At 35.5% G+C, this 27,361-nt stretch overlaps 1 protein-coding gene across 1 annotated transcript in view; it reads right to left on the reverse strand.

Moving 5' to 3' along the window:
* The window catches only part of KLHL1 (kelch like family member 1), a 535,364-nt gene that overhangs the window by 339,448 nt on the left and 168,555 nt on the right, over window positions 1-27,361 (reverse strand). The window contains exon 3 of the mRNA XM_020992473.1: window positions 2,659-2,795. Within this exon, the coding sequence (XP_020848132.1) occupies window positions 2,659-2,795 (137 nt within the window). The remainder of the gene's footprint in view (window positions 1-2,658; window positions 2,796-27,361) is intronic.

The raw sequence follows: 27,361 nt of genomic DNA on the forward strand, positions 1-27,361 counted from the left end.
CTGTCCCACACTGCCTCTCAGGTACACTACAAGTGATGCTGATGGGAAATCTAGATCCTTTACCCTTTCAAAATCTAGATCTAGGCTAACCTTTCAAAATTCATCAAGTTGTCACATGGTCAGTGGGGTTTGAGGGAGGAGGATTTTCCTGCTGTTAGAATGGGGGATTTCATTCTAGGCCATTACATAAGCCTAGAAGTATGTCACATTCTTTCCCTCAATTTCAGGGTAAATCCTATGTATCCTCATCTCTCCTTATGTGATTTTCAAAGAATTTAACTTCTGCCAGATTGATTAAAGATTTGATTTGTTCATTACTAATTTATAGCTTTGATTGATTGAATCTAGATATTTATTTAAAATAATTTGGACTGGGGTAGAAACCTCCTGGGGCAGGGGAGGGGGGTATAGCAAAGTGCTAGATAGTTTAGTACATAGAACACTGGACTCTAAATCCATTAAATTCTGAATTCAAATCCTGTCTTAGACATGTACTAGTTATGTGAACCTGGCTAGTTACTGAATATCTCTTGGTGTCCTCATCTGTAAAATGGGAATAATAACAATAATAATAATATCTGCCTTAGAGGTTGCTGTGAGAATCAAATGTTATAATACGTAAATCATTTTGAAAACTTTAAAACACTATATAAATGCTAGTTATTGTCTTTATTATTTTTGTCATGCTACTCATTATTTTCCAAAGTCTTTGTCTAAGATAAAACCTTTCCCCCAGCATTTGGGCAAAACTTATAGATCTCTAATATTTAACACAGCTAATTTCAATCCAGGAGGTAATTGGATGGCTCAGTAGATACAGCAATGGTTTGATGTTAGGAAGACCTGAATTTAAATCTGCCCTTAGACACTTACTAGCTGTGTGACCCTAGGTAAATCATTTAACCTTTCTTTGCCTTAATCCACTGGAGAAGAAAATGGCAAACAGCTCTTGTATCTTTGCCAAGACAACTCCATGGACAGTAAGGTCCGTGGGTTCACAGAGTGCCAGATACAACTGAAAGACCAAAAAACAACAATTTCAACCCACTGGCCCATTCAGATGCTTTTCAATATAAGTCCTTCCTTTCATTTCTACTTGAAATCATCCATACACTTTCCTTTTTTATATCTTAAAAGCATAGTTTCTTCTTTCAGGGACATTCATCTCAGCACTACTGAAAACACTGACCAATTTCCATTGACCTTTTTGCTTCTAGTACAAATGAGCAATTCTTAGATTCTGACTTAGGTGAGCTTCTTTGCTCCTCAGCATCCCCTTTGACCTTAAAATCCAACAAAGTGTTCCTGAGCAGTTAGCCTTTTCTATTTTTGACTGCTGATTCATTTTTTTTCCTGTAAAAATATATATGTGTGTGTGTGTGTGTGTGTGTGTGTGTGTGTGTGTGTGTGTACACACACACACACACACACACACACACACACACACACACACACACATATATATATCTTTTAGTAATCTCTTCTTTTGCATTGGCATTCCTAGGTGAAGAAAAGCTTTCTCTGGGTTTTGATTGAACCAAGTAGCTAATCTTGGACCATTGATGCAGTTACCCAATAATGTAGGGCAGCCAGTTATCCAGAATGATCCACCAGTCGAACCCCAGAGTTCCTGCCACTGCAGCATCTTGTGGTTGCTTTGTACTCAGATTATGAGAAAGTGATTCCAATAGTCTAAGCCATTAGTCCCGTAAGCCAACCACATTTCCAGAAAGGTCTGAAGCCTCTAAAGGAAAATTATCCTAATTTGTATGGGAGGAAAGCTTAGAATATTGTTCTACCACAGTATCATATTATAGATAGTTTCAAAGGCCTACAAGGCTTTTGGCCTACATGGACTCTAAATCTGAGACTCTCTCATTCTATTAAACCTGTTTCCATGAAGTTTATAAAGAAATTTTATTTAAGAACAAGAATTCAGATCTCCCTTTCTCTGTTACACACTGCTTTGGCTCTGTAGAGAAACAACAAGGCACCTTGCAAGAGGTTCATAGAAATGGACACAGAATTTGTGTGCATTACACATGGTAAGTTGTGTTCAAGTGCTGTGTTATTATGTATGTGCATACTTGAACAATTCAAAGGAAACGCCGAAATTACCCATGAATATGTGATTATGTAGAGACAGATGGAAAATGTAAAAAGAGTAAGGCACAAACAAAACCCAGAAACATTATTTATACCAACATATCACACCATTAAGTGGAGGAACGTCATGTATTTGAGTGACATCACATATCATAAGCACAGCTTCTCAATTCGTTTAGCAAGTTGTGACCTTAGAATACCTACCAGTGAAAATATGTATTTAAACATGGAATATCTAGGAGAAAAAAAAATCAATTAACTAGCACCTCTTTCTCTTCTCATTAACATAGTGAGTGGAAAAATAAATATAATTTGACAATATAAGTGACAAGACATAAAATGACTCACTCTGATCTTTTCATGTTAAATGAATCGTCTCTGTTTTTTATCCCTCTCTGATAATAAAATGGAAACTTTAAGTAATGATCTGTCTGGGAAGGGGATAATAATTCTAAATACTAATTTAGAAGATAAAACCTGTAATTGAACAAATAGAAGAAAAATGATATCACCATCAGTCACTGGAAATCATAAATGAACGCTTTATAATACCTGTATATGCAAACTGTACAAGGTCCCAGAGAGCATTAGGATCTATGCCTTCCATTTTGATTTCTTCTTGCTTCGCTTCACAAACATCACTTGTAAACATAGCAGCAAAGTAGTCAGAGACAGAACTGAGGACCAGCCTAGAAAAGACAAAGAAAAACATATAGCTTCAAGTGAAGTTGAAACCTCTGCATTTTCTTTGATAAGAGGAAGTATCATATAGTACATGTGATCCAGAAGGGACATCAAAAGGTCATCTAGTATTAGAGGCCCATACCTTCAAAAAGAGCACACTTAGGCCATTAGAGATGAATGGCTATATCTAATCTACTGAAAATTATAGGGAGTACATGGTTTCTTTGCCTTACTTTCATCTTTCCCTGTATTACTTTGATCTACTTATTCCTCCTTTTCCTTAATCATTTATTTTGCCCCATCCACATTTTCTTCAGATTTTCACCTCTTCAAGCTTCGATTTTATTCTAGATTCATAGAAGGAACACAAGTTTGAAATATTGTGCAGCTCTAGAAAAAAATATTAGACTCTACAATTTACTATGCATTTACTTTAGGCAGAATGCCAGTCCTCTCTAGGCCTCAGTTTCACTATCTATAAAGTAGGTGTTTTAGGTAAGATGATCTATGAGGCCCCTTGAAACCCTAAATCATATGAGAGCATAATAAACAAATCTCACAACTATCTATCCATATGTAATATAACTTTTTCAGAAATCATGTTTATAATACATATGAATGTACCATGTGACATCAAACTTTTCTTTCATGTACACTTGATTTTATAATTAGATACAAATTGAACAGTTGCTCTTCAGAATTAATGACTAAAACGTTTAGCATTAAAGTCCAAGTAGACTTCAAAGGCACAGCTCATTAAAGTAAATATTATTCAGGGATTTATTTTTTTAAAAATGATATTCATTTTTCAAAAGGTTAGCAAGAAATCAAAATAAATAATATATCCCCATTGTTTTAGCCCAATTTTAACCACCATTGTATGTCATGTTACAATAGTCACATTTAGAGACAATGTTATGACACATGACACAATGGAGACATTTATAATAACCTTAGTTGAAAGTCTGAGATTATGATGAGATTACTTGTCACAATGTCACTGTAGATATGCTTATACAAATCTCTCTAGGTTTTGGCCACTGCCATAGCAAAGTTTTTACTGGGTCAGTGCCCAGGACAATTCAGTGAGATTGTGCATTTAGAATATGAATGAACAGACACTGGGTGTTGTAGTAAATAAATACAGAACTGTGTCTGGTTAACAAAAACTGGCTAGCTCTCTATGCTAATTATGTTAATGTCATAGGTTTGATATCCATGAAAATTAGTTAGCTTTTTGTCTGTTCAATGGCAACAGACTGTACCCTTCACCCTAGCCAGAAGGTGTACAAATGTACAGAGTGGAAAGAGAAGGCTGAATAAGAAAGATAAAGCACTTTAAACCACATATACTAATGACAGAGAGATACCAAAGAGAATATTACTACCTAAAGCATATATAGAGCTGGAAGGAAATTCAGAGCCCATCTATTCCAACTTCCTCATTTTACAGATGAGAAAACTAAAGCCTAATGAGGTTAAGGCACTTGTCAAAGATGACACAGCTTGCAACCATTAGAGGCAGGATACCCCACCTCTAACCATTTCAATACTTACCAGGGACAATTCAAAGGTGAATTACCCAGATCTCAGAAATTAAAATGTGTTATACTCTAATATATGCACATCAACTACTGAACTTGTTTCAGGTTAAATTTCTGGATCATTTAGTACTTGAAGAATATTTTAAATGAGGAGATGAAGGAATAAGAGAGTAGGTCTAAATTTATGAAAGCAAGGGCATGAGAATAAAAGCAGTCAGTGAAAGGAGGTGAAATGATTTCAGGATGTAGAATAGGGTCCAAAGAATAAGCATAAAGCAATGTGGTCAGAATTTATACAAGAAGATAAAAATCTGAGTGTATCTTTTAAAGAACATTTTAAGTAAAGAGGGAATATACATATATGCATGTGTGTATGTATATATGTAGACATACAAATATACACATAACACATACATGTATATATGAATACATATACACACGTACACATGCACATATCTCTACATACACACATATATACATACATATATGTATATTTGTGTGCGTGTGTATGTGTGTGTAAACCTTAGTGTGGATTTTCCTTGAAGGAACATCGTTGACGATAGAGGCAAAAGAAAATCATGATACCTCCTTCAATTCTTTGTGGAAATAGGAGCCAATGAGAACAGTTCAATGCATATTATATTTTTGTGATATGTAAATTGATTTTGATAAACTTTTATTTTTATTTTCTCTTTGTAGTTCATTACAATGGCTCTGTAGTGGGTGATATAAAAATACAAGCTATCCACAAAAATGTTTTTAACAAAAAAGGTAAGCAAGGCTTACTTGAAGGTTTCAAATTTTAAAAATCTTAAGGAACAAACATTTGACAATATTTAATGTTGACCTCCAATAATACAGAATAATCAAAGGAGGATGTTTCAAGTGAAACCAGACCATAAATTCCCTTCACTAGATGAGGAAATGCATAATGCTGACTTTTTTTTCTTTCCATTTTTTGAAGAAACATTGAAAAGTTGTTTACATTTTTCAGTCCTTCAGAAGACGTTCATGATATGTATAGAAATACCACAAAATATTCAAAGTTAGCAAGTACTCACCTATTCAAGGAGCTATCTGTAACTCACATATCAGAACTTTATAGTGTTAGAGTGTGATAAAATTATTAAGGCATATCTGTCTCCATGTATTTACTACATATCAAGCAGATAAATCAGCATCAAATGTTTGGTCCCATCCACAAAACTAGAAATTACTTTTTATGTCAGAAAAATATAAGTTCTTACTTATATGTGAACTGTTTTCCATTTAACTTAAGAAAAATTTAGCATAATCCTAGGGAATTAAATGTTTACTAGTGTGAAATTAACTGGGTTAAACTTATTACCTACATAAAAGATGGATTGTTACCCCAGCGGAAGCAAAAAAACAAACAAAAAAAACCAACAAAAAAACTGAAGTGAAAACATCTCTCTCTTGAATGAATACCTTAAATCCTTCTCATCTATCAGAATGTTCCAAATATAGTGTACTCAAAGCCAGAGGTGGGAAAAGAGTCCTATGTAGCATTTAACTGTGGTGATATATAGAATTTCAGGGAGATGTTAGAAGTGGTGATTTTAAGTTACTCTGGATTTTTTTTAAACTTGTATATCTGGCTTTTCAGCTAATTGTTCAGACCCAGAAATGGTAGGGGACATAAGTGGATATATAAAAGAACCTCTCTATTGAGAAATCTGTAAATATCTTTCTTACAAAATCCAATAGCTCCCCCCCCAATCCTCATCCCCGTCATGTCTCTATGTTTATAATAGACCACACAAATAGATCAATTTCAAATATTTCATCCTAAGAACAGCACTTAGACTAACTATGTATCAGAAGGTAAAAATTATTATTTTTTCCTTCTCAGGTTTAGTACTTAATTGTAGGTGCAGTATCATCAATTTGGAGTATGTTGGATTTGGAGCTTAAAACCTAAGTGTTAATGCTGTCTTCCCCTAAATGGCTGTCTGACCTGGCAATCCACAGACACTTTCTTCTAACTAGGACACCTCTTACTCATTTATTGACTCCTTTCCCTTCAATTTTTTCCTAACTTTAGTTATAGATTTAGAGGTCAAAGGAACTTAAGAGACCAACTAGTTTAAACGACTCATTTTACATATGAGGAGACTGAGGTCCAGAGAGATTAAGTGAATCACAATTGTAGTTCAGACATTTCAGTCTTGTCAGTCTTGTTTTCTTGGAAAAGATACCAAAGTGGTTTGCCATTTCTTTCTCCAGCTCATTTTACAGATGAGGAACTGAGTCAAACATGGTTAAGTGACTTGCCCAGGGTCACACAGTTAGAAAGTGTCTGAGGCTGGAATTGAACTCATGAAGATTCATTTTCCTAACTCCAGGTCCAACACTTTCTCCATCCTGCCCTGCAGTAAGCAATTAAATAAAAATTCCAACTCAGGTCCTCTAATTCTAGATTGAACATTTTTTCTACTGTATTGATCTATCCTCTAAGGTGCTTTTCTCTAGCTCCATTCCATTAATCAGTTTATCAACATATTTTAACTTTAATTATCACTTCCATGCTAATATCACTCAAATCTTCATCTTCAACTCTGTCTTATCATGGTATAATGAAAAAATAATGAACAGCAAAATTTTGGACTTGGTGCAAAGAAAGGTCTGGATTTGAATCCTACTTCAAATATGTACTAGCTTTCCATAAAGGGACAAGATGTTTAACTTGAGTCTCAATTTCCTCATATATAAAATAGAGAATAGTTATATTTATATTACATATATAGCGCAATTGCAGTGATGAAATGTGATAACTTAGATGAGTACTTTGTGAACTTTAAATTACTACATAAATGTCACTTATTCTGCCTCCCAATTTCCTAAAGGACAGCTCCACTCCACTATTGTGTCAAATTCAATTCATTCCCAACCAAAATCAATTCAATGGAGAGGAAAGTGTGATGTTTTTGGAGTTAGAAGACCTGAGTTCAAATCCTGTATCTGTTTTTTACTACTTATGGAGGGGCGTGCTGGTAAGTAATTAACCACCAGCTCTCTAGGAAACAAATAAAAAGGATGAAAGACACTTTTTTCCCCCTTTAGGTAATCAGGATTAAGTGCCTTGCTCAGGATCACACAGCTAGTACGCATCTCGAAGGCTGGATCTGAACTCAGGTCCTACTGATTCCAGACCTGATGGTCTATCCACTTCACCACCTAGCTTTTCCAAAATACACTCTTAAGTTTAATCTGCATTATTAACATTTTCTCTATCACTTTTTGAAGTCCAGATAACCAACAAAACAGTAAATTGAGCTTTGACAATTCCCAAAGAATTTCTTTTTCCTTCTCCTTCATCCCCTAAATGCAATCTGTCACCAAGCCTTATTCTTTGTTACTTTGAAATATCTATTGGATGTGCTTTTCTCTCCCTTGGCATCTTTGTTTAGGCTTCTGTAAGCTTGTGTCTAGATTATTTCGATGACTTCCTAGGGAGAGCTGATTTTTGTCTCTCTACTTCTCTGCCCTATAATCTGTCCTGTATCCTAAAGAAATAAACTGTCATAAAATAACAGTTTCGTTATATCAATTCCTCTCTTAACAATCTCTTAGTCTTTTTTTTTTTTTTTGCTTATGGTATCAAGTTGGAACATGTGTCTATGCTACTCTTTAAGAGCTTTCAGAAACTGCAATTACCCTAATTAGTTAAACGTATTTCCCACCACTGCTCTCAACATATACTCTGTGATTCAATCCAACCAGATTCCTAACTCTTTTCAAATAGATTCCTATCTCTATGTTTTGGTTTTTGTTACTTCCCCAATCTGGCATGCCTTCCTCATTCTTCTTTACCCAACATATCCTAGTTATTCTTCATAGTTCAGCTCTAGATTTATCCATCTAATAAAGCCTTCTATATTATTCGAGGCCATATTGGTTCTCATTTTTCTCTAAACTCCTTTGCACTTAAATTCAGAATTATTTAATTTAACCCAATTATTTCATAAGTAGTTCATGTCTTATTCCCCTAAGGGAGGATCCCAGCATGACTCCCTTTCTTTGTTAGACATACTTCACACTTATTTGTTGGCTGATAAATGATAAGGAAAAATAAAAGGTCATCACATCTGTTGCTGAGGTATCAGCACATTCTCCTTCTTTTTCTCCATTTTCTAGATTTCTTTCAAGTCCCAGTTGAAATCCCAACTTGTAAAGAAACCTGTCTTGCTCTCCCTTAATCCTAGCACCTTTCCTCTGTTGATTAACTTTAATTTATCCTGTATGTATCTTATTTGTACCAATTGTTTGCATGTTGTCTCCCCTGTTAGACTGTGAGCTCCATGAGGATTAGGACTGTGTCTTTCCTTTCTTTGTATCACCAGTGGGCAGCACAGTGCATGGCACACAAAAGGCTCTTAATAAATTCTTATTTACCGACTGACACAAAAAAATGCTATGAGATGGAGAAGTGAGTGGTAGGACTTCTTATTTCTGAACTTTGTAGAGATAATAGGTTTACAGATTTAGATGGGTCCTTAGAGGTCAGAATTTAGCCTAATTTTATAGATGAGTAAACTGAGCTCTGGAGAGGTTGTTACTTCTCTATGTCATAGGATAAGAAGGCAATAAGGATGAAATTATTTTCCCTAATCATGGAAACTTTTCATGAATGAAAATTTGAGTCTATGTTGAGGGGAAAATAAAAGTTTGAGTTTCACTGTTTCTGAGACTTGGGCAAGTGATTGTGTTTATATGTAATTTAATATACTTTAAATATCAAATTCTTCACTTCAGTGTTTATCAAGCCTTTAATTGGTGAGTAACTCAATATAAGCTATGAAAAATTTAGTTGAGATTATATATTATGCTATCAACATAGAGAGGGATATAAGAATAATAGATTTGGATTTTTAATGTTAAAAAAGACTTTATAAATCTGATCCCACTTCTCATTTTACAGATAAGGAAACTGAGGACTAGGAAGGTTGTTTCCTTATGATCACACAGATGGAAATCTAAATTACAAATTTATGTGGGAGAAGTAGACAGAATTACTTCCCCAGATAGCTGCCAGAGACTGATTCTAGCAAGTTTCTAGTGGTTGGAAGCCTTGAGTGAACCTCCTCACTGTCCTTTCCTCAATATCCCTTGCCAAACCTCCTCTATTATTGGACCATGAACTTTCCTGACATGTTTGTGTAATGCATAGACTATTCCCTCCTTAGAAACAGCCCTACCTCAAGGCAAGCTGATTCCATCTTGCTGTGTACGGGCTGTTTTACTAGAAATGACTTATAGTGAACTGTAAGAGCAACTGCAACAGCTAGGGACCCTCGGTGTCTCTTTTTTTGTCTGTTAGCAGTACAAAAAGACTTTACTCCTAAATATGGAGGATTTCAGAGCCCTGGGATAGTTCATTTCCCTCTTTGGCCTGATGAGCAATATTCTTTTATATAGTGAGACTTAGCTATATTCAGAAGATAAATCCTTTGCCTCTCTAACTTATAACACACATTTGTCTTCAATAAGTATACTTTTGTGCGCCTGTGTATAACTACCTGTGTTTTATTAATAGCCAACTTTCTTTTCTTTTTCTTCACATCATGATACACTAACTAATGTTAGGTTATGAATGCCATGCTAAAAATTTGTATATAAAGAACCTCTTATACCTCTTATATTATTGTAGATGCCTTCTGTCTTGATAGTTCCCTGGGCTGGCCAGAATAAAATCCCTTCTTGCTTTACTCTTGACTGACTCCTTACGGCTATCTGACATCAACCTCACCAACCCAGATAGGTAACTCTCATACCTCTTAGGTTCTACCAAAATTCCTTTACATTTATTAATGCATTTCATAAAAGTAGTATACTTATTTAGGGCAGGTGATTATTCTTGAAAATACAATTTCAAGTAAGACTTTAATTATATAATTTGCTCACTATTTGCTTGAACTTTTCATATTAATTTTTATTCTGGATGACTCAGAGGAGACAATGTTAATTCTGAAGGTTGTGAACCTGGGTTCAAATCCTGACTGGAATTTCTACTGCCTCTGTGAAATTGGGCAATTCATTAAATTGGGAAACTGGACCTGAGTTTCCTTGCCTGTAAAATAGACTTAGAAGACCTCCAAGGTACCTTCCAGCTTTCATCTATGATTTTTTGGATTTCAACTCACGTTCAGAATTGTATAAGTTTATTTTGCCAGATTTAATGTTGATTTTTATAGGATATTTTATTTTTATAGGTCTCTCCTTGGCCTATTATTGAATACTATTTGTGAAAGCTTGATTGTTCCCACCTTCGTCAATGATACCCTCATTCATGTTTGACAAAAAAAAATTTGAATAGATGGGAAAGTACATAGGTTGAGAATTAGTGATGTTCTTTTGGATATATTTTAAGGCTGAGATTTTTCCCCTATGTCTTTGATATCTTGTTCTTTAGATGTATTCCTATACCTTGTGACCTCATGCTTGTATTCTCACCAGCACAGATCTCATCTATATTCATTTAATCTAATCCAGCAGGTTTTTCTTCATTTAATCTAATCCAGCAGGTTTTTCTTCATTTAATCTAATCCAGCAGGTTTTTCCTATCTTTGTTCTCCTTAGGGCTAGTCTACCTGCCACGTGTCCATAAGTCAGGAGTTGATAATCCTTTTTTATTCTGCCCTGGTCAGACTATATCTAGTTATTAGGTTCAGTTCTGAGAGCCATCTGTATTGATAAACTATAGAGTATCCAGAGGAAGGCAGTCAACATAATGAAAGGGTCTCATATGGCTTCCATTCAAATAAAGATGGAAAAAACTGCATCTGTTGAGCCAGCAAAAAAGAAAATGTAAATGAAGGATTATTTTTTTCTTTCTTCTTAGCCCCAGAAAGCAGAACTAGTAGCAATGGCCAGAAATTTTCAAGAAGCAGATTTTGGCTCAATGTGTTTTAAACAAATTAATGATTAGGTTCTCTAAATGAAATGTACTTCTTTCGGAAGTAGTGGTTTGACCCTCATTAGACATCTTCAAGTGAAGGCTGTATGACCGTTTGTCAGGTATGTTCTAGAGCAGTGGTTTCAAACTAAAATAAAAATGAGGGCCACTAAACCATGTGGGCCTCATACTGATTTAGAAAACTACACATTAACATTATCCATGTATTTTTCTTTTTTTTTATTAAATATTTGCCAATTATATTTTAATATGATTCAAGCTGCAGTGGGTCTGGCTGTACATTTGATATTTCTGTTCTAGAGGGGATAGGATTTCTCAGTCAGGTACAGGTCACTTTTGTTTAAATCTGTGGAATTTTCCCAAAGATTTTGTAATCCAAATGTGGATAGCATACCTCTTTTCCAGAAAAAAAAAATTCAGTCTTACTACTTTAAAAAAAAATCCTTTTTCCTACCGTAACAAATCCCTTTTTATGCCAGGCAGGGTAGCACACATCTGTAATCCATATTACTAAGGAAAGGTAAGGCTAGTGTATTGATTGAACTCAGGAATTCTGAACTATTGTAGTGCTTAAAAACAATCTTATGTGTACAGTAAGTCTGACAATTAATATAGTGAGCCAAGTTGCCTATGGAGTGAGTGTTGACAAGAAAACTGAAATTCAGTTCTTTTCTGACTATGTCAAATGCTATTTCCACTACTTCATTCCATTTTCCATTGACAGTCAGCAAAATATGACTTACAAGCAGACATATCTGGAGGACCCTATCATCTAAGAAACCTCGCTTCTATGTGACTTTGAACAAAATCCTTGGTTCACAATAGTTGCAAAAATCTTTCCTAAATGTACATATTTATTTGTCTATCTGTTTATCTATCTATCTATCAACATAGATATACAAAACACTTTTATTTCTTGCTTGATATTCTGATTACAGCATCATGGAACAAAATTATTTTTGTGGGTGGATCTATAAAGTAATAATAGCATGAAATCATAACACACAAACAGAAGAAGGCTAATAACAAGTGAATCTAGAAAGCTGTATTTTGTTGTTCAATTTCCCCCCTCTTTTGTTAGATAAAACCAAATCCTTCATTTTCTCCCTCTGAACTATTTTATGGATGAAATGGATCTCTAAGTTCTTTCAGTTGATTTTTTTTTTCCCATTTGGAAAGATCAAGTGCTGACATGATTTGGGAGTCTTTTGATTTCCTTGATGTAGTGAGAATGTTACATTTATTACATTTCTCTAAGAAATTATGATAATCAGAGCCAATATATTTTACTTTCATCTATTTCCCATTTACCAATATTAACATTTTAAAATATATTGTGTCAAAATGAAATAAATGCCTATCCAGTCACCCTTATTCTAACTAACACTAAGGCAGAAACAATCTATCAAGTATGGCATGAAATCTTTCAGTTGCTAAAGAGTTAATCATTTGGGATATCTATGTGGAAATAATAAGCCATGTTTTGAGATATTATATTTCCCTGAAATCATGGATTGTTAGGATATACAACCAAGTCACCCAAATGATAGTGTTCAAGATAGCATCTCAATTCATGGAAATCTGAAGAATTATCAGCCCTGAGTACAATGCCCTCTTACTTATATTCCCAAACCCTCCCTTATGTTCTTAACTTCTAGGGACTAGTTGTGTATCTAAGGGGTAAAAGAAGTATGGCAATTTTATTCCCCAAACCAAAATTATAAACCCATAGTCTCCCTTTACCTAGGCTTTTTTTTAGTGGATTGAATTTATAAACTGCTTTATGATTTGCAATGAACTTTACAAATTTCTTATTTTATCCTCACAACCACTATGGTAGGTAGGTGCTATTATTATCAACCATTCATTCAAAATTGTAGTCATCCCACCCCAGGATAATCCTTATCATTTGAATTAACAAGTCATTGTATACAACACTGAATAATACACAATATCTTTTCTAACCTTCTACTTAGTGATTTCATATTATTAAAATCTTCACAATTATTGTATTTATCTAACACACATTGATCTCACAAATGGATACTGACTAATTATTCTTAATTTAATTACCTCATAATTAGTGGTAAATATTCATATTTTAGCCATTCTAAAACAACATCCAATTCAAATCATAAAGACAGAACTGGATGGCATTTTTAAATGAATTTTTTAAAGTATGTGCTTTTAAGACTTAGGACAGATTTTAATGACCTGATTATTAAAATGCCCCCTCAAAAGTCACAAATGATATCTGAAAAGTCAAATCCAAAAAGCCTTTTCTCAGTCCTTGTGGTCCTTAACTTCTTCAGTTTTTGACACTGTTGAACCTCCCCTCTTATTGGATACTCTTTCTTACCCTGGTTCCAAAAGTTCCATCCTCTTATGGTTCTCCTCTTCTCTAATCATTTCTTCTGTCTCCTTTGAGGTCTCTTTAAACTCTTCCCAAACCTGTAATATAGTGGTTCCCCAAGGCCTTACCCAGGTACCTCTAAATACTATCTTTCTGAGTGGTCACAGGCTCATAAGATTAGGGCCAAAAGGGACCTCAAAGAGATTTTATTCCAGTCCCCTCATTTTGCAGATATACACATTGAGGCCCTTGGAGGAGGGCTGACTTAGCAAACGTTATGCAGGAAGTAAGCACCAAAGGCAGGGTTTAAACCCACAACCTTCAACTCCAGACCCAGTGCTTCTTTCATTGTACTACACAATCTTATTCAACACATGGCTTCAACTTTTATAATGTATTATAATCTATTACTCCCCTAGATACACTCAATGTTTTAGTCAGACTTGATAAAACCAAAAACAAAAAAACCCTCACATAGTTTTGTTTTAGTAATGGTTATTGTCCTCTGGGTACAGGATGACAAAAAAAATATTCCAAATGCTTCTGATTAAATTTTTCAGTAAAGATTGCTTCTACCAGAGGTATCTATTTAACTATTTTGGAAACTGACATTAAATTTTCTCATGCATCTAAAAATAATTTTTTAAACAAGCAAATCATTGTTCTAAAATTCATAATGTATGTCTATGCCTTCTAATTATGAAACCTAAATCTCTGAGTGGTGAAAAATATGTACTGAGCGTATAAAAAAAATGACAATGAACAATTTGTTGAAAAATTTGATTGAATGCTTTCTTCCTGACTAGTTATTTAAATTATGATTTAAATTGATTTTACTTAATTTAAATAAAAATCCATTCAAGTGTGAGCCTCTTTATCTAAATGTCTTTGTTTCATATCTATTCTTTTCTATTAATGAATTATGCTACACATTCAAAATGCTCCCCTGCTGATGGAAATCTATCCTCCCAAACCAGTTTACAAAATAACAAAAAATGGCAAAGAGCCCAATCAAAACAATAGTGTCAATGTTTCATACAGGTAGCTCTTTTTGGAACATAATATTTCATGTATTCCATTAGAGTTGTCCTATTATTCTGAGGCCCTTATGTGATAGCTACCACAGCTCTTTTCTTCACTTGGTCCCAGGTAGCATAAGGAAGTCATGGGGACTGTCCTAATGCAATTTGAGAGAGCTTCCTAATTCTAAATTGAAATCAAAGGGGTGGATCACCATAAGAGAAAACATAGCAGAGAGAACATAAAGCAAGTCAATTTTATTGAGGGGATGTATTTACAATAAGATGGACAATTAGGGATGATGAGAACAGGTCTGATGAGGCTGAGTGGAACAGGGCACCAAAACTTGTAAAATCTAATGTTTTTTATTTTTTATTTTATTTTATTTTATTTATTTTATTTTATTTTTTTATGGTTCTTATCTGGATCAAGCAGAATCAGACAGTGGGAGTGGATAGGAGGAGGAAGGAAGGGAGCATGGAGCCTGGAACCTGGACCTGGTGTGTAGATCAAGGTTCAGAGATTGGCACTGATACTTACTGGGTAAGGTGGAGGTGGAGGGAGAAACACCTGGGAATTGTCAGTTAGCTGATATTAAAACTTCCCCACCAATGAGAAAAGGGAATTTCAGCCAACCTGAAAGTTTTATTTGAATAGAATGACTCAGACGATTTGAGCTTCTATGGATTTTTCATTTATCTAGCTGTGGAGACCATGGAGGTCTTTACAGAGACAAGTATTGTAACCAGAATCAATCAGCTTTAAAGGAAACTAAAGGAAATAACTACCTCCCCTGATTACCATAGGAACAGAGGATTTTGAATATTATCAGTAATGGAGAGACTGAAGAAATTAAAAAAAAAAACCTTAGTCCCCTCAAATTTAGCATTAGCTGCTCTAAGAAGTGTTATAAACTGATCACTGCTTCCCAATCTCCTTGGATGGTTCATTATTGACATCATACCCCTTATTAGTATACCCTGTCCTAGGCCCTCTTCTATTCTTTATCTACATTTCTCTCTGTTGGTAATCTCAACAGTCTCTATGGGTTGAATACTTATTTTTATTTCATTAATTTCCGGTCGGATATATCTAGCCCCAGGCTATCACCTCAGCTTAATCCCATATAATCAATTCCCTATTGGACATTCAAACTCTGTCTTAGATATGTTTTAGACTCAACTTTTCCCAAAACTGAACTCATTATCTTTTCCCCTAAACCTCCCTTTCTTCCAACCTAATTCCATTGAGAGCCCTACCATCCTTCCAATTTCCCCAAATGATCATCTCTTTAGTACCATGGACTCCTCAGTCTCCCTCAACCCACACATCTAAGCAATTGCTTAATCATGCTGTTCCTATTTTATTAATATCTCTTGCATCAGATCCCTTATCTCTATTAACACAGGTTCTAACCCTCACCTTTTAAAAATCAGGCCCTTATCTCCTATTGACTAGATTCTTTCAACAGCCTGATAATTCATTTCTCTGTGCCAAGCCTCTTACCCACTCCAGCCTATTACAAACACTGTTGCCCACTACCACCCACAAAATTTCCTTAAGTGCAAATGTCATCATGTGACTAACTCAGTGAGCTCTAGTGACTTTCTATTATGACAAGGAAAAATACAAACTCTTTTGTTTAGCTTTTAAAGCCCTACAAAACCTTGCCTCAACCTATCTTTCTAGCCTCATTTGACATTACTCCCTGTCCTATGCTATATGATTTGTCCAAACTGTCCTTTCTGTTTCTCGTGTACAACACTAGGCCTCCCTTCTTCTTCTGTGAACTAGCTATCCTCCATGACTAAGAGTGCACTCTTCCTTACCACCACCTCATAAATGCCCTCCCTTTTAAAAAATGTAGTTTAAGTACCTTCTTCTTCATGAAACCTTTCCTGATTCTCTAACTGCTAGTGATCACCTTGCCAAATTAAGTTGGATTTAACTACTGTGAATATCATTATATTACATATCAATACATATCAATATAAAAATATTTAGATATCAATTACATATTTATATTTTATATAATTAAGAACAGGTATTGCTTGCTTTATCCTTTGTACTTGTACCCCTAGCAAATAGCACAGTGCTTGGAAAATAGTTGGTGCTTCAAAAAAACCCAAAAAACAGAATGATTGTCTACAGTTTACGTGGGTATATCACTACTCTCTTTTGTTTTCTATGTTTTGTTTCAAATTCTTTCAAATACACAAACCAACAAAAAATTTCAGGAATGTTGTAAAATATATTTAAAAACATTGTCACTTCTCATTACTCCTAGGACTACTGTTGTAGTCCTAGATTTTCTCCAGAGAAAGAATTCCTTTTTCATCTCTAATCTATAGGAGCTCATTCACTATTTTCTTTACTTTCCAAGCCATAGTCAAGTAAGGTTAATTTATAAACAAATATTTGCATGTCTCCTATCTATTGCACCCTATGAATCTTGGCTCTGAAAGGGAAAAGTTGGTGACATAATGATCCTCTGTAAGCAATTAAAATGTTCCAGTAGTTGTGTTTTTGATGTGATCTTGATCTACTATTGTCAGTTGAAGGATAGATGTGTCCCCAGAGTTCAGCATGGTTCTATTATTTCACCCATGGCTGCTAATATTAATATAAACAGACTTAGGTTTTAGATTTTTTTCTGTCACTGAATTGTTCTGTGCCTTGTACATTCAGGCCCTGAATATTGATAATGGCTGAAGCATTAAACAAAGGATAAAGGGAATGTGAGTGGAGAACTTTTTTTTTTTTGGCTAGACTAGAGAAAGGGAAAAAGGAATTAATACAATTTGACAATTTATTCTTCTCTTTTTTTATGTTCCTTATGTTTTATCAGATACACACTTATATACTGTGGAGGAAAAGAAGTGTGGGGACTTCACTGTGTAGCATGAAATCTGATATTTTAAAAAGATTTTTTGTTCTGTTTTGCTAAGAAAATACTAAATTTATCGTTACCAAATACATTTCTAGCATATTTTCATCTACTGAACAACTGATTCAATTTATGGTTTATTTTTTAAAGCATAAAGTACCATATGTTCGCAGTTCTCTGAGGATCTCTAGGCCTATAAGGAGCTGACTCAGTTCAGAGCTTGTATGAAGAGGAAAGTTAGTTGCTGAGAGGTAGAAGCTAAAATGTATTTTGCATAGAACCATACAGAGATTTACGAATACTACTCACAATTCCTTTGTTGAAGAACAGCCTCTGTACATACCCTTGATTTATAAGCTTGTGCTTATGATATGTTCACCATCAGTATATCCCTGTGTTAGTAACAACTGGGATCACACAGCAGAATGCTGCAGTCATCACCTCTTTATCTAGGTTTCTACTTACTCTCAGCTGAAACTTTTTCTCATTAAAGGAAACAGATGGTTGCCTTCACCTGTGCTTATCCAGTTAATACTTTCATGAGCTTGTCACTTTCTCCCTGTAATTGTATCTGTTAGGTATACATTACATTAGTGCCTTTTCCTTTCAACTCCTATACTTGTATATGAGTGATGGGGAACATAGGCTGGCATTTGACCAGACTATGTAACAAAACAGATTAAAAAAAAGACCAGAGGCAAACATGCCTGTTGGCTTGAACCATTTACACATATTCATTGGCTACACTACTTATATCAGTATAGCAAGAAACAACTTTAGTGAGACTACAGGAATGTTATTAATAAGGATTTAAGCTGTAGATATGTTTGGTCCCTGTTATCAATTGATCACTTACTGTTTGTCAATAACAAAGCTTGTATAGTATTGGGACTACTCAAACCAGGGGAAGCCAGGCCTTGCAAACTAGACACTGATGGGAGCACCCAACTGGTCATCGTGAAAGGAGAGGAAAGAGGGATAAAACCAAGACCTAGTATGTGCATAGTGGAGTCAAATAAATACAGGCTTATTTAAAAGGGCCTAGGTATTCAAGATAGTGGGAATAGCAGCAAGGGTGACATGATGCTAAGATGCCTGTGCTGTAAAAAGATACCTAAAGATCAGAGAAGCCTTAGAGTGAATAGCAAGGATTCTTAATATTAAGACATCCATTGAGGACCTAGAGGGCCACATTTGGATTCAGTCAAAGGGCTTCACTTGAGGACCTAGAGGGCCACATGTGGTCTTGAGGATGCAGCTTCCCCACCCCTGGTCTATCCTTTACACAAAGTGTGGCATATAGTAGTATTAATACTGGTTCATTAATCCAATCAAACAATGATAACTGACATATCAAGCCATTTAAGATTTTCAAAGGATTTTATTTACATTATCTTCTTTGAGTCTTACAACAGTCCTATGAGATAGGTACCACAGTTATTATTATTCCCACTTTATAGTTAAGGAAATTGAAGTTCAGAAAACTATTTGCCCTTTCAAGGGTCACATAATTAGTAATTGTAAAAGGTGGGATTTCAACCCAATTCCTCCTTACTCCAAGCCATTTTTCTATGTAACACAATATTACCTTTCCACCAAATTCCTTCATCTATCCAAGCAAAGAGATTGGATTTTACGACTTCAAAGATCAAATATGGCTCTAACTCCATATTGTTCTACAGATAAGGAAACGGAGGTTCCCAGAAGTTAAAAAACTTGCCCATCATTATGGAACTATTGAGTGTCTGATACATACCAATGTCTGTAGACTCTAGGTGAGTTGTCTATCCACTAAAAGGTGCTGCCTTCTAAGAAAGAAAATTACCTCTATGTTCATGTTTTTACAATTTATACCAATCTCAGACCTGCTATGGAATTCTTTTCCAAAGGTAAACTAGTTGTGTTCAGAGCTAACATTTTATTGCTCAGTGTTTGTGGTAGCAATCTACTCTACAAATGTGTGAGGGGAAAAGTGGGAAAGGAGAAAACCCAGAATTATCTGTCACTATAGATTCCATACCACTCTGTGTCACTTACAGTCATTTTTGTTGTTGTTGTTAGAATATCACCCTAACCCACATCTCTAATCTGACCAACAATTAATTGCTTAGGAGTTCAGATTGGCTGTTACCTTGAACTTATGGAGTGGTAAAGAGAAAAGATACCTTAGGAATTCAGGTACCTGTGATTTATCAACATGAAATTCTTAACCCCATCCCACAAATCATACTTTTTAATGGGAAAATTACATTATTTTGCCCATGTTACACATAATGTGTCTGTAATTTGTTCAAATGAATGTTTCAAGAAGCAACTGTATCTGACGTCTTAGAATTGATTCTAATAATGACTACAAAGGAGGCATTCTAGTGACTTCACATGTCCTGTCAATGGTACCTCCTTTTCAGTGAGAAGTGAGCAAGAAGCCTTGATTTTAAAAAATGCATGAATGAGGCATCTCCTGAAATGGTCTGATCTCTCTTCTTCTGTACCTCAGAATGTTACTATGCTTTCACCCATACTCTTAATTCTCCCTTCAGTACCTGAGCATGAGACAGACTTCCTTTTCAGCAAGCCTAATCTTTCTTCTTGATCTCATCCTGGTTTATTGCCTTTAAAACCTTTTGCTACTAATCAGTCAGTAACAGATCTGTCTGTCTCTCCCTTGTGTGTGCACAAACATGCGCACACACACAGGGCAAACAATTGGAAATTGAGGGAATGCCATGAATTCGGAAATAGCTGAACAAGTTGTGGTATATGAATGTAATGGAATACTATTGTTCTATAAGAAATGATGAGCATGCAGATTTCATAAAAACCTGGAAAGATTTACATGAACTGATAATGAGTGAAGTGAGCAGAAATAGGAGAACATTGTACACGTTAAAAACAACATTGTACAATGATAAACTATGATGGACTTATCTCTCCTCAGCAATATAATGGCCCAAGACAATTCCAAAAGACTTGTGATGGAAAATCGTATCCACATCAACAGAAAGAACTATGGAGTCTGAATGCAAATCAAAGCATACTATTTTCACTTTTTTATTTTTAGCTTTTTTTCTTCTTTCTCCTGATTTTTCCCTTTTGTTCTGATTCTTCTTTCACAACATGACTGATGTGGAAATATGATTGTATACATATAACCCATATCATATTGCTTGCTGTCCTGAGAGGGGTAGGGAGAAAAATTTGTAACTCAAAATCTTATAAAAATTAATGATGAAAACTATCTTTACATGTAAAGATTAAAAAAAATACTTTTAAGTACAAAAAAACCCCAAACAAAAAACGAACACACACACACACACACACACACACACACACACACACACACACATATCTGTTTTTGGTCTGTATTTACTGGCACCTTTGTTTCTAACTATAAATAAGTCCATATCTCTTCTATGTTTTAAAAACAAAAACATAACAAAAAAAGAGTCATCTTGATCCCTCAGCTCCTTCAGGTTCTAATTCATCTACTTACTTGATAAATTTCTAGAAAGAATTGTTTATGTTCACTGTTTCTATTTCCTTACAATTCACAATCTGGATTCTGCCTCCACTATTCTACTAAAACTGTTCCACTGACATTCATGACCTCTTAAAAACCAAATTAAACTTTCCTCAGTCCTCATTCTGGCATTTGACACTGTTGGCCGTGTTGCACCCTCCTACCCCAACCCTTCCTTGAGAACCACACCTTTTTTGGATTTTGTGACCCTGTTCTTTTCTAATTTTCCTTGGGGCTACTTAGTGGCTTCCTTCAGTGTTTCATGTTCCTTCCATCCCCTGACATCTAAATTTAGATATCCCTCAAGTTTCTGAACTGAATTAGGTTTTCTTTTTCTCTTCTCTCTTTTGACATCTCAAACTCTTCTAGGGTTTCAACCATTACCTAGTACTCTAATACTACAAATTACCTTGTGCATACTTTGTACTACAATATAATGTATTAGGCCTCAGAATTGGGGCCAAAAAGACTTGAATTCAAGGTCTGAGTCTGACAGATAGTGGCTGTGAAACTCTGGCCAAGTCACTTAATCTTTAAACTCTGTAAGACTCTAAGTTTCAGAGAAGGCATTGACCTATGCTGGTAAAGGGAATTCCTTCATCTAGAATATACCTACAAAAGTGAAATCACTACCAAGTCACTATCCCTACTTGTTTCACTCAGATACACACAGACACGTGCACACCACACACACTTATTTCACATGCAAATGTCAATAGGACACAAAATCCTTGAGAATAGCAACTATTTCATTTTTGTATTTATCTCTCTAGCTCCTGTCAGAGAGCCTGAGTAATAGGATGTGCTTAATACATTTTTGTTGATTAATTAAATACATTTATGCAGATGGCTCCCAAATGTACCCTATTAGGTCCAGTTCCATATCTGAAGTTTACTGATTTCCCTTTGATGCTGCCAACAAAGAATGTGTAAAACTCAAATTTACTTCTTCTTTCTCTCTCCACCCCAATCGGCCCAACCTTCCAGCTTTGCTGTTTGGTTGATAACACCACCATTCTTGCAGTTTCCTAAGTTCAAAACCTTGACACCATCTTACACTCTTCCATCTTCAGTCCTCATATCTGATATATTGCCAAGTCCTATCCATTCTAGCAGCACGTTATCTCTCAGCTCTATCACCTCCTCTCCATTCCCACTATTGTCATCTCCACTCCAGCTACACAACTTATTAATTAAACCTTCTACTGATGATCCTTCCTTAGACTCTCCCTTCCATAATCCTTCCTTTGAGTGAATTCACATTCTATCTCAATCACATTGTTGTTCAGTAGTTTTAGTCATGTCAAACTCTTTGTGACCCCATTTGGAGTTTTCTCAGCAAAGATACTGGAATGGTATGCCATTTCCTTCTCCAGCTCATTTTACAGATGAGGAAACTGAAGCAAACAGGGTTAAGTGTTTTGGCCAGGGTCACACAACTATTAAATGTGAAACTGAATTGGAACTTAGGTCCTCCTGACTCCAGGCCCTGGGCTCTATCTGCTGTGCCACCTGCATACCACCTTATCCATATCTTTCAGCTTTACTTCACATTATTTTCCTGGATTCATGTTCCATCTAAATTTAAACTACTAAGTATTCTCTGACATCATCCTGCCTTTCCCCATCTCTTTGCCTGTTCACGTAGGCAATCTCCTTATCCAGAACACACTGTCTACACATATTCAATTCATATTTAAATTCATCTTTTCTTTTAATACCAAGCTCAACTGCACTATTCTCCAAGAAGCCTTGCCTGATCCTACTCACTGTCTCACTCACTGATCCTGTCTCATGCCACACATCTTTCTTAGAACAATGTACCTTGATATCCCTTTAACTTTGTCCTGATATAATTTATAAAATTAGTGTAACATGTTATATCCCTCCTACTCAATTGTAAGTTATTTGATATCAAGCCTATGCCATTTTCATCATTTTAAAACCCACACCTGTTATAATGCTTCACCCATACTAGTCACTTAGTAAATGTTTAATTTAAATGAATTTATTTAATTCTGTAGAAATATCTGAGGGGAAGAAATTTTGGATCTATTTTGGTCTTTCAAAATGAAAATGAATCAAAGTGTTTATAACTTGCATAGCCAACTCATATTCAAACAATCAAAACATTTAATTTATAATACTTAAGTGGACAGATACTACCCTTTCTAATAATGGGTCTACATTTTCCTTAATTGAGTTTTAACATTTCATAGAGATTTGGAGCAAATGTTCACTCTCATGCGTTATCACTCTAAAAAGGAGAGAGCTTAAAGTGCAGCATAGCTGGTAAGGATGAACTGAATCAGATTGCTGAGACAGGTTTTCAGTGCAATTTTCCAGGTTGATCATGAATCAAAATGTTTCACAATAGTAACCAGGCCTATTGAATTGTTAATAGCATGAGGTCTCAACTTGCTTCAGTTATTTCCATCCAGATTAAAACATACAAAATTATATAGATAGAGAGATATCTATACCTACATTATATGTATTTAATATATGCATGGACACACACACATATATGTAGATATAATGAACATATAGACACGTATTCATATATGGAAATGTGTGTGTCATATACATATGTATGTATGTATGTGTGTGTGTATATATATATACACACACACACACACACACATACACCCATGCTGCTATTCCTTCACCTACTCATTAGTTGTTTTTGCTCCAGTCATCAGTATTTGTCAACAACTATGGAGCTGGATCAATTTCAGTTCCTGTCACCATAATGGCATTTATTAAATCTATCACAGAAGGTATAGAAAACAGATGGACTAATATATTCGACATGTTGATAAACTTAGAATTGACATTTCTCCCAGGGTGAATTGAAAGCAGAAGGACCATAAGAAGTTTCCCTTCTAGTCACCTGATACCAATTTTTCAAATGTATTGCCTGGAAACTGAAAAGTCACAAAGTGTAGGAAGGAAAATTCTTCTCTAGCAGCTGCAAGTGTGAACCTGGAGTCATATTACATTTCTCCATCCACTAACAACGCACCAGACAGCCTCAAATCACTTGTCACCTAAAATTTGACGTTAGCTAAGAAAAGAAATGTGGTATATGTCAGAGGGTGCAATGATGCAAGTTCCTTCAGAGGTCCTGTAGATTGATGCTATATTTATTTTTAGGGCAAAATTTGTCTTGAGAAGTTGTTAAAGGATGATTTTGATATCAAACACAAGGACAGAGGTCAAAAAGAAAACATAGTTCAGTCTGATTTTTCTTCTCTTCAAGGCAATTGTGGTACAGTGGCCTGGAGAAAAGAAGACTTGAGTTCAAATGTGGCCTCAGGCATTTCTTAGCTGTGTGATGCTAAGCAAATCACTTAATCTCCATTTGCCTCAGTTTCCTCAACTAGAAACATAAGGATAATTTTGTGAGGATCAAATGAGATTATATTTATAAAATTTCTTAGCACAGTGCCTCGCACAGAGGCAGTAATTTTTTTCCAAGTTAAATAAATTATGTTTGCTTAGTAGAGTCCTTAAATTATGAATTAGAGGTGAAACTGTTAAAGTACTTTTATTCTGAGGAATGTAATGCAATGTTGAATATTTTTTTCTTTTATTTCAAACACAAAAAAAAATCAAAATCAGCTAATAAATGTGTCCTATGCTCTATATAACACAAAGAAAGAACATTATCTATTTCCTTTAAAGCAACCTTACATGTATTCTTTTTACAAGATTTCTACATTTCAGGTGCAAATGAGGCCTTTAAAATTATTCCTTTATATAATTCATTCAGTTTTTTGGAAGTTTCTATTATGAAATCAAGCCTAGCATCTTAGTGCTGGAGGAAACCTTGAAGACAGATCATTTAGGGAGTGGGGAATACGAGCAAATAAACTTTTAACAAAAGACTCAGCACAGTAAATCATTTTTGTGAAGCAGGTACCAAAAGCACTAGCCAATGGAATTGCTGAGCCACATACAGTGACCTTTGAAAGAGCCTGGAGAAAAAAGAAAAGTGCTGCATGACTGGAGAAGAACAAATGCAAAGTTTTCAGAAATATTTTCACAGAAACATAGACCAGTTACTTAATTCCTACCAAAATGATCTGAAGTACTATTAAAAATATGGTTAGTGAACATCTAGAAAAGTAAGTGGTGATCACCAAGTGTCAGCAGGGCTTCATCAACAATGGGTTATACAAAATTAACATGTTTCCTTTATTGACATAATTACCAGATCAAAAGGCAGCATGCTATAGCAGACAGAAGGCAAGCCTTGGAATCAGGAAGACATAGGTTCAAGATCTAACTCTAACATGTATTAACCATACAGCCATGGGCAAGTCATTTAAGTTTTCCAGATTGGTAGTCAACTCTACAACTGTAAATTATAGAAAATTTATTGATCATTTCCACACTGGCAAATTTTTATAGTGAAGTCATATACCAACACCAAAGAAGTGTGTGGGGGAGACAAAAATAAAAGAAGAAAACAAACAAACAAACAAAAAAACCCAACAGATTTCTAGATCAGGGGAATGATATGTCTTACCTAGAGTTCGGCAATTAATTTGATAAAGTCTCTCACATGATTCTTGGAAATAATATAGAAAAATGTGACCAAGACAGTGGATCTTAAAAATCTAGAGAAGTATATATTCATTATAGATAACTATAAGGGCCATTGGATCATTTAGAGAAGGAGGATGCCATGGTCAGAACTGTGATTTGGGGATATCACTTTGGTAGCTTTGTGAAGAATAGATTCAGTGGTAAGAGAAATATGAGGCAAAGAGCTAAGTAAGGATGCTATTCTAATAGGGGAAATGAAGGTGAACTGAACTAGGGTGTTATGGTGTGAGTGGAGCAAAGCTAGTTGTGAGAGGTTTTGGAGGCAGACTCAACAAGACTTGTAGGTTATGGGAAGACATGAAAGATTCAGATTTTAAAACTTAGGGCCTGGAAAGATGGTGACCCCAATGCCTGAATATTTTTCAAAATTTGTACCACCCAAAATCTAGTTGGCTATTGGGTTACCTGTGTCACAGCTCCAGTTCTATTGTTTGTTTCTCCACTGTGGTAGCTATCAAAAAACCCCATTCTAATATAACTTCCCTCAGCTGTCAATACACCCAATACAAAATCACTGAAATGAGAGCTGGAGGAATATCACTTTTGGGGAGTATAAATAGCTCTATAGTTGGTTAATAGTTTCACTCCATGTCAGGTACCTGGAGTGAAAGCCAAACGTACTTTGGCAAAGAGTGTGAAAGGCATTATGGAGGAAAAATTAATGAGAATTGGCAACCATTTTGATATCAGATATTAGGGAGTTAGGGACAGAGAGTTAGGAGTCAAGGATGTCTCTGAGGATTTGACCTGAGAGACTGGAAAGGAAAAACCCTGGACTTTCCCACATGGCCAAATCTCTGGAATTCACCTGAGGCTATAATCCCATCAATTGGCCTTTCATTTCAGCTACACCCAATCTCCCCTCCTTTGTTTTACCTCCCTATGGCCTCAGCCATTTCCCACCCTTAATCCTAGCTAGGCTCCATTCTCCCTTGGCCACCAGTTCCAGGTCCCAGGAGTTCTGTTCACCCCAGCTTACTGGCCACTCCTAGGTCCCTCCCACAGACTTTCTGTATATAAGGTCCATCTTGTCTCCATTAAGGTGCTTAGATTCTTATAATCTAGCCACTGCTCAGATTCCTAAAATCTAGCCACTGCTTACCCATGTTCAGACTCCTTAAGACTCTGTCCAAGATGACAATGTTCTAATAAACCCTGTCTTTGGCTGAAAGAAGGCTTGGGTCGAATTCTTCAGACAGGACCCATGTGTTGTGATTTTGAGGTCCCAGCACCCCTGAACCCCTAAACTGCATCAGTAGCTTAGTCAGAAGGGGGTGAGAGGTAGAGTTGAGAAGAGTTGGGATTTGGGAGGAAAAACTGAATAAGCTCAATCTGGGAAATGTTGAGTTCAATGTGCCTATGGGATATCTAGTTGGAAATGTCCAGTGGATATTTAATAGTCTAAAACAGGATCTTAGCAGAAAGATAATATACTGATTTGGGAATTATATCCATGGAGATAATTGATCCCACAAAAGCTGTTGAAATTACTCAGAGCCTTGAATAGATGAACAGTTAGGGGTTCTGACATGCATGATGACCCAGAAAAGGAGAATGAGGTTTGGCCAGATAGGTGGAAGGTGAAAGAAGAGAGAAGAGTCATAAAAACTTAGAAAGGAAAGGATTTACAGGAGAAAAGGGCGATAATGATGTTGAGAAGTCAAAAAGGATTAACAGTGAGAAGAGCTAATGTATT

Source organism: Phascolarctos cinereus, unplaced genomic scaffold (assembly GCF_003287225.1).
Source record: "Phascolarctos cinereus isolate Bilbo 61053 unplaced genomic scaffold, phaCin_HiC Scaffold_7;HRSCAF=346, whole genome shotgun sequence".
Classification (NCBI taxonomy): Eukaryota; Metazoa; Chordata; class Mammalia; order Diprotodontia; family Phascolarctidae; genus Phascolarctos; species Phascolarctos cinereus.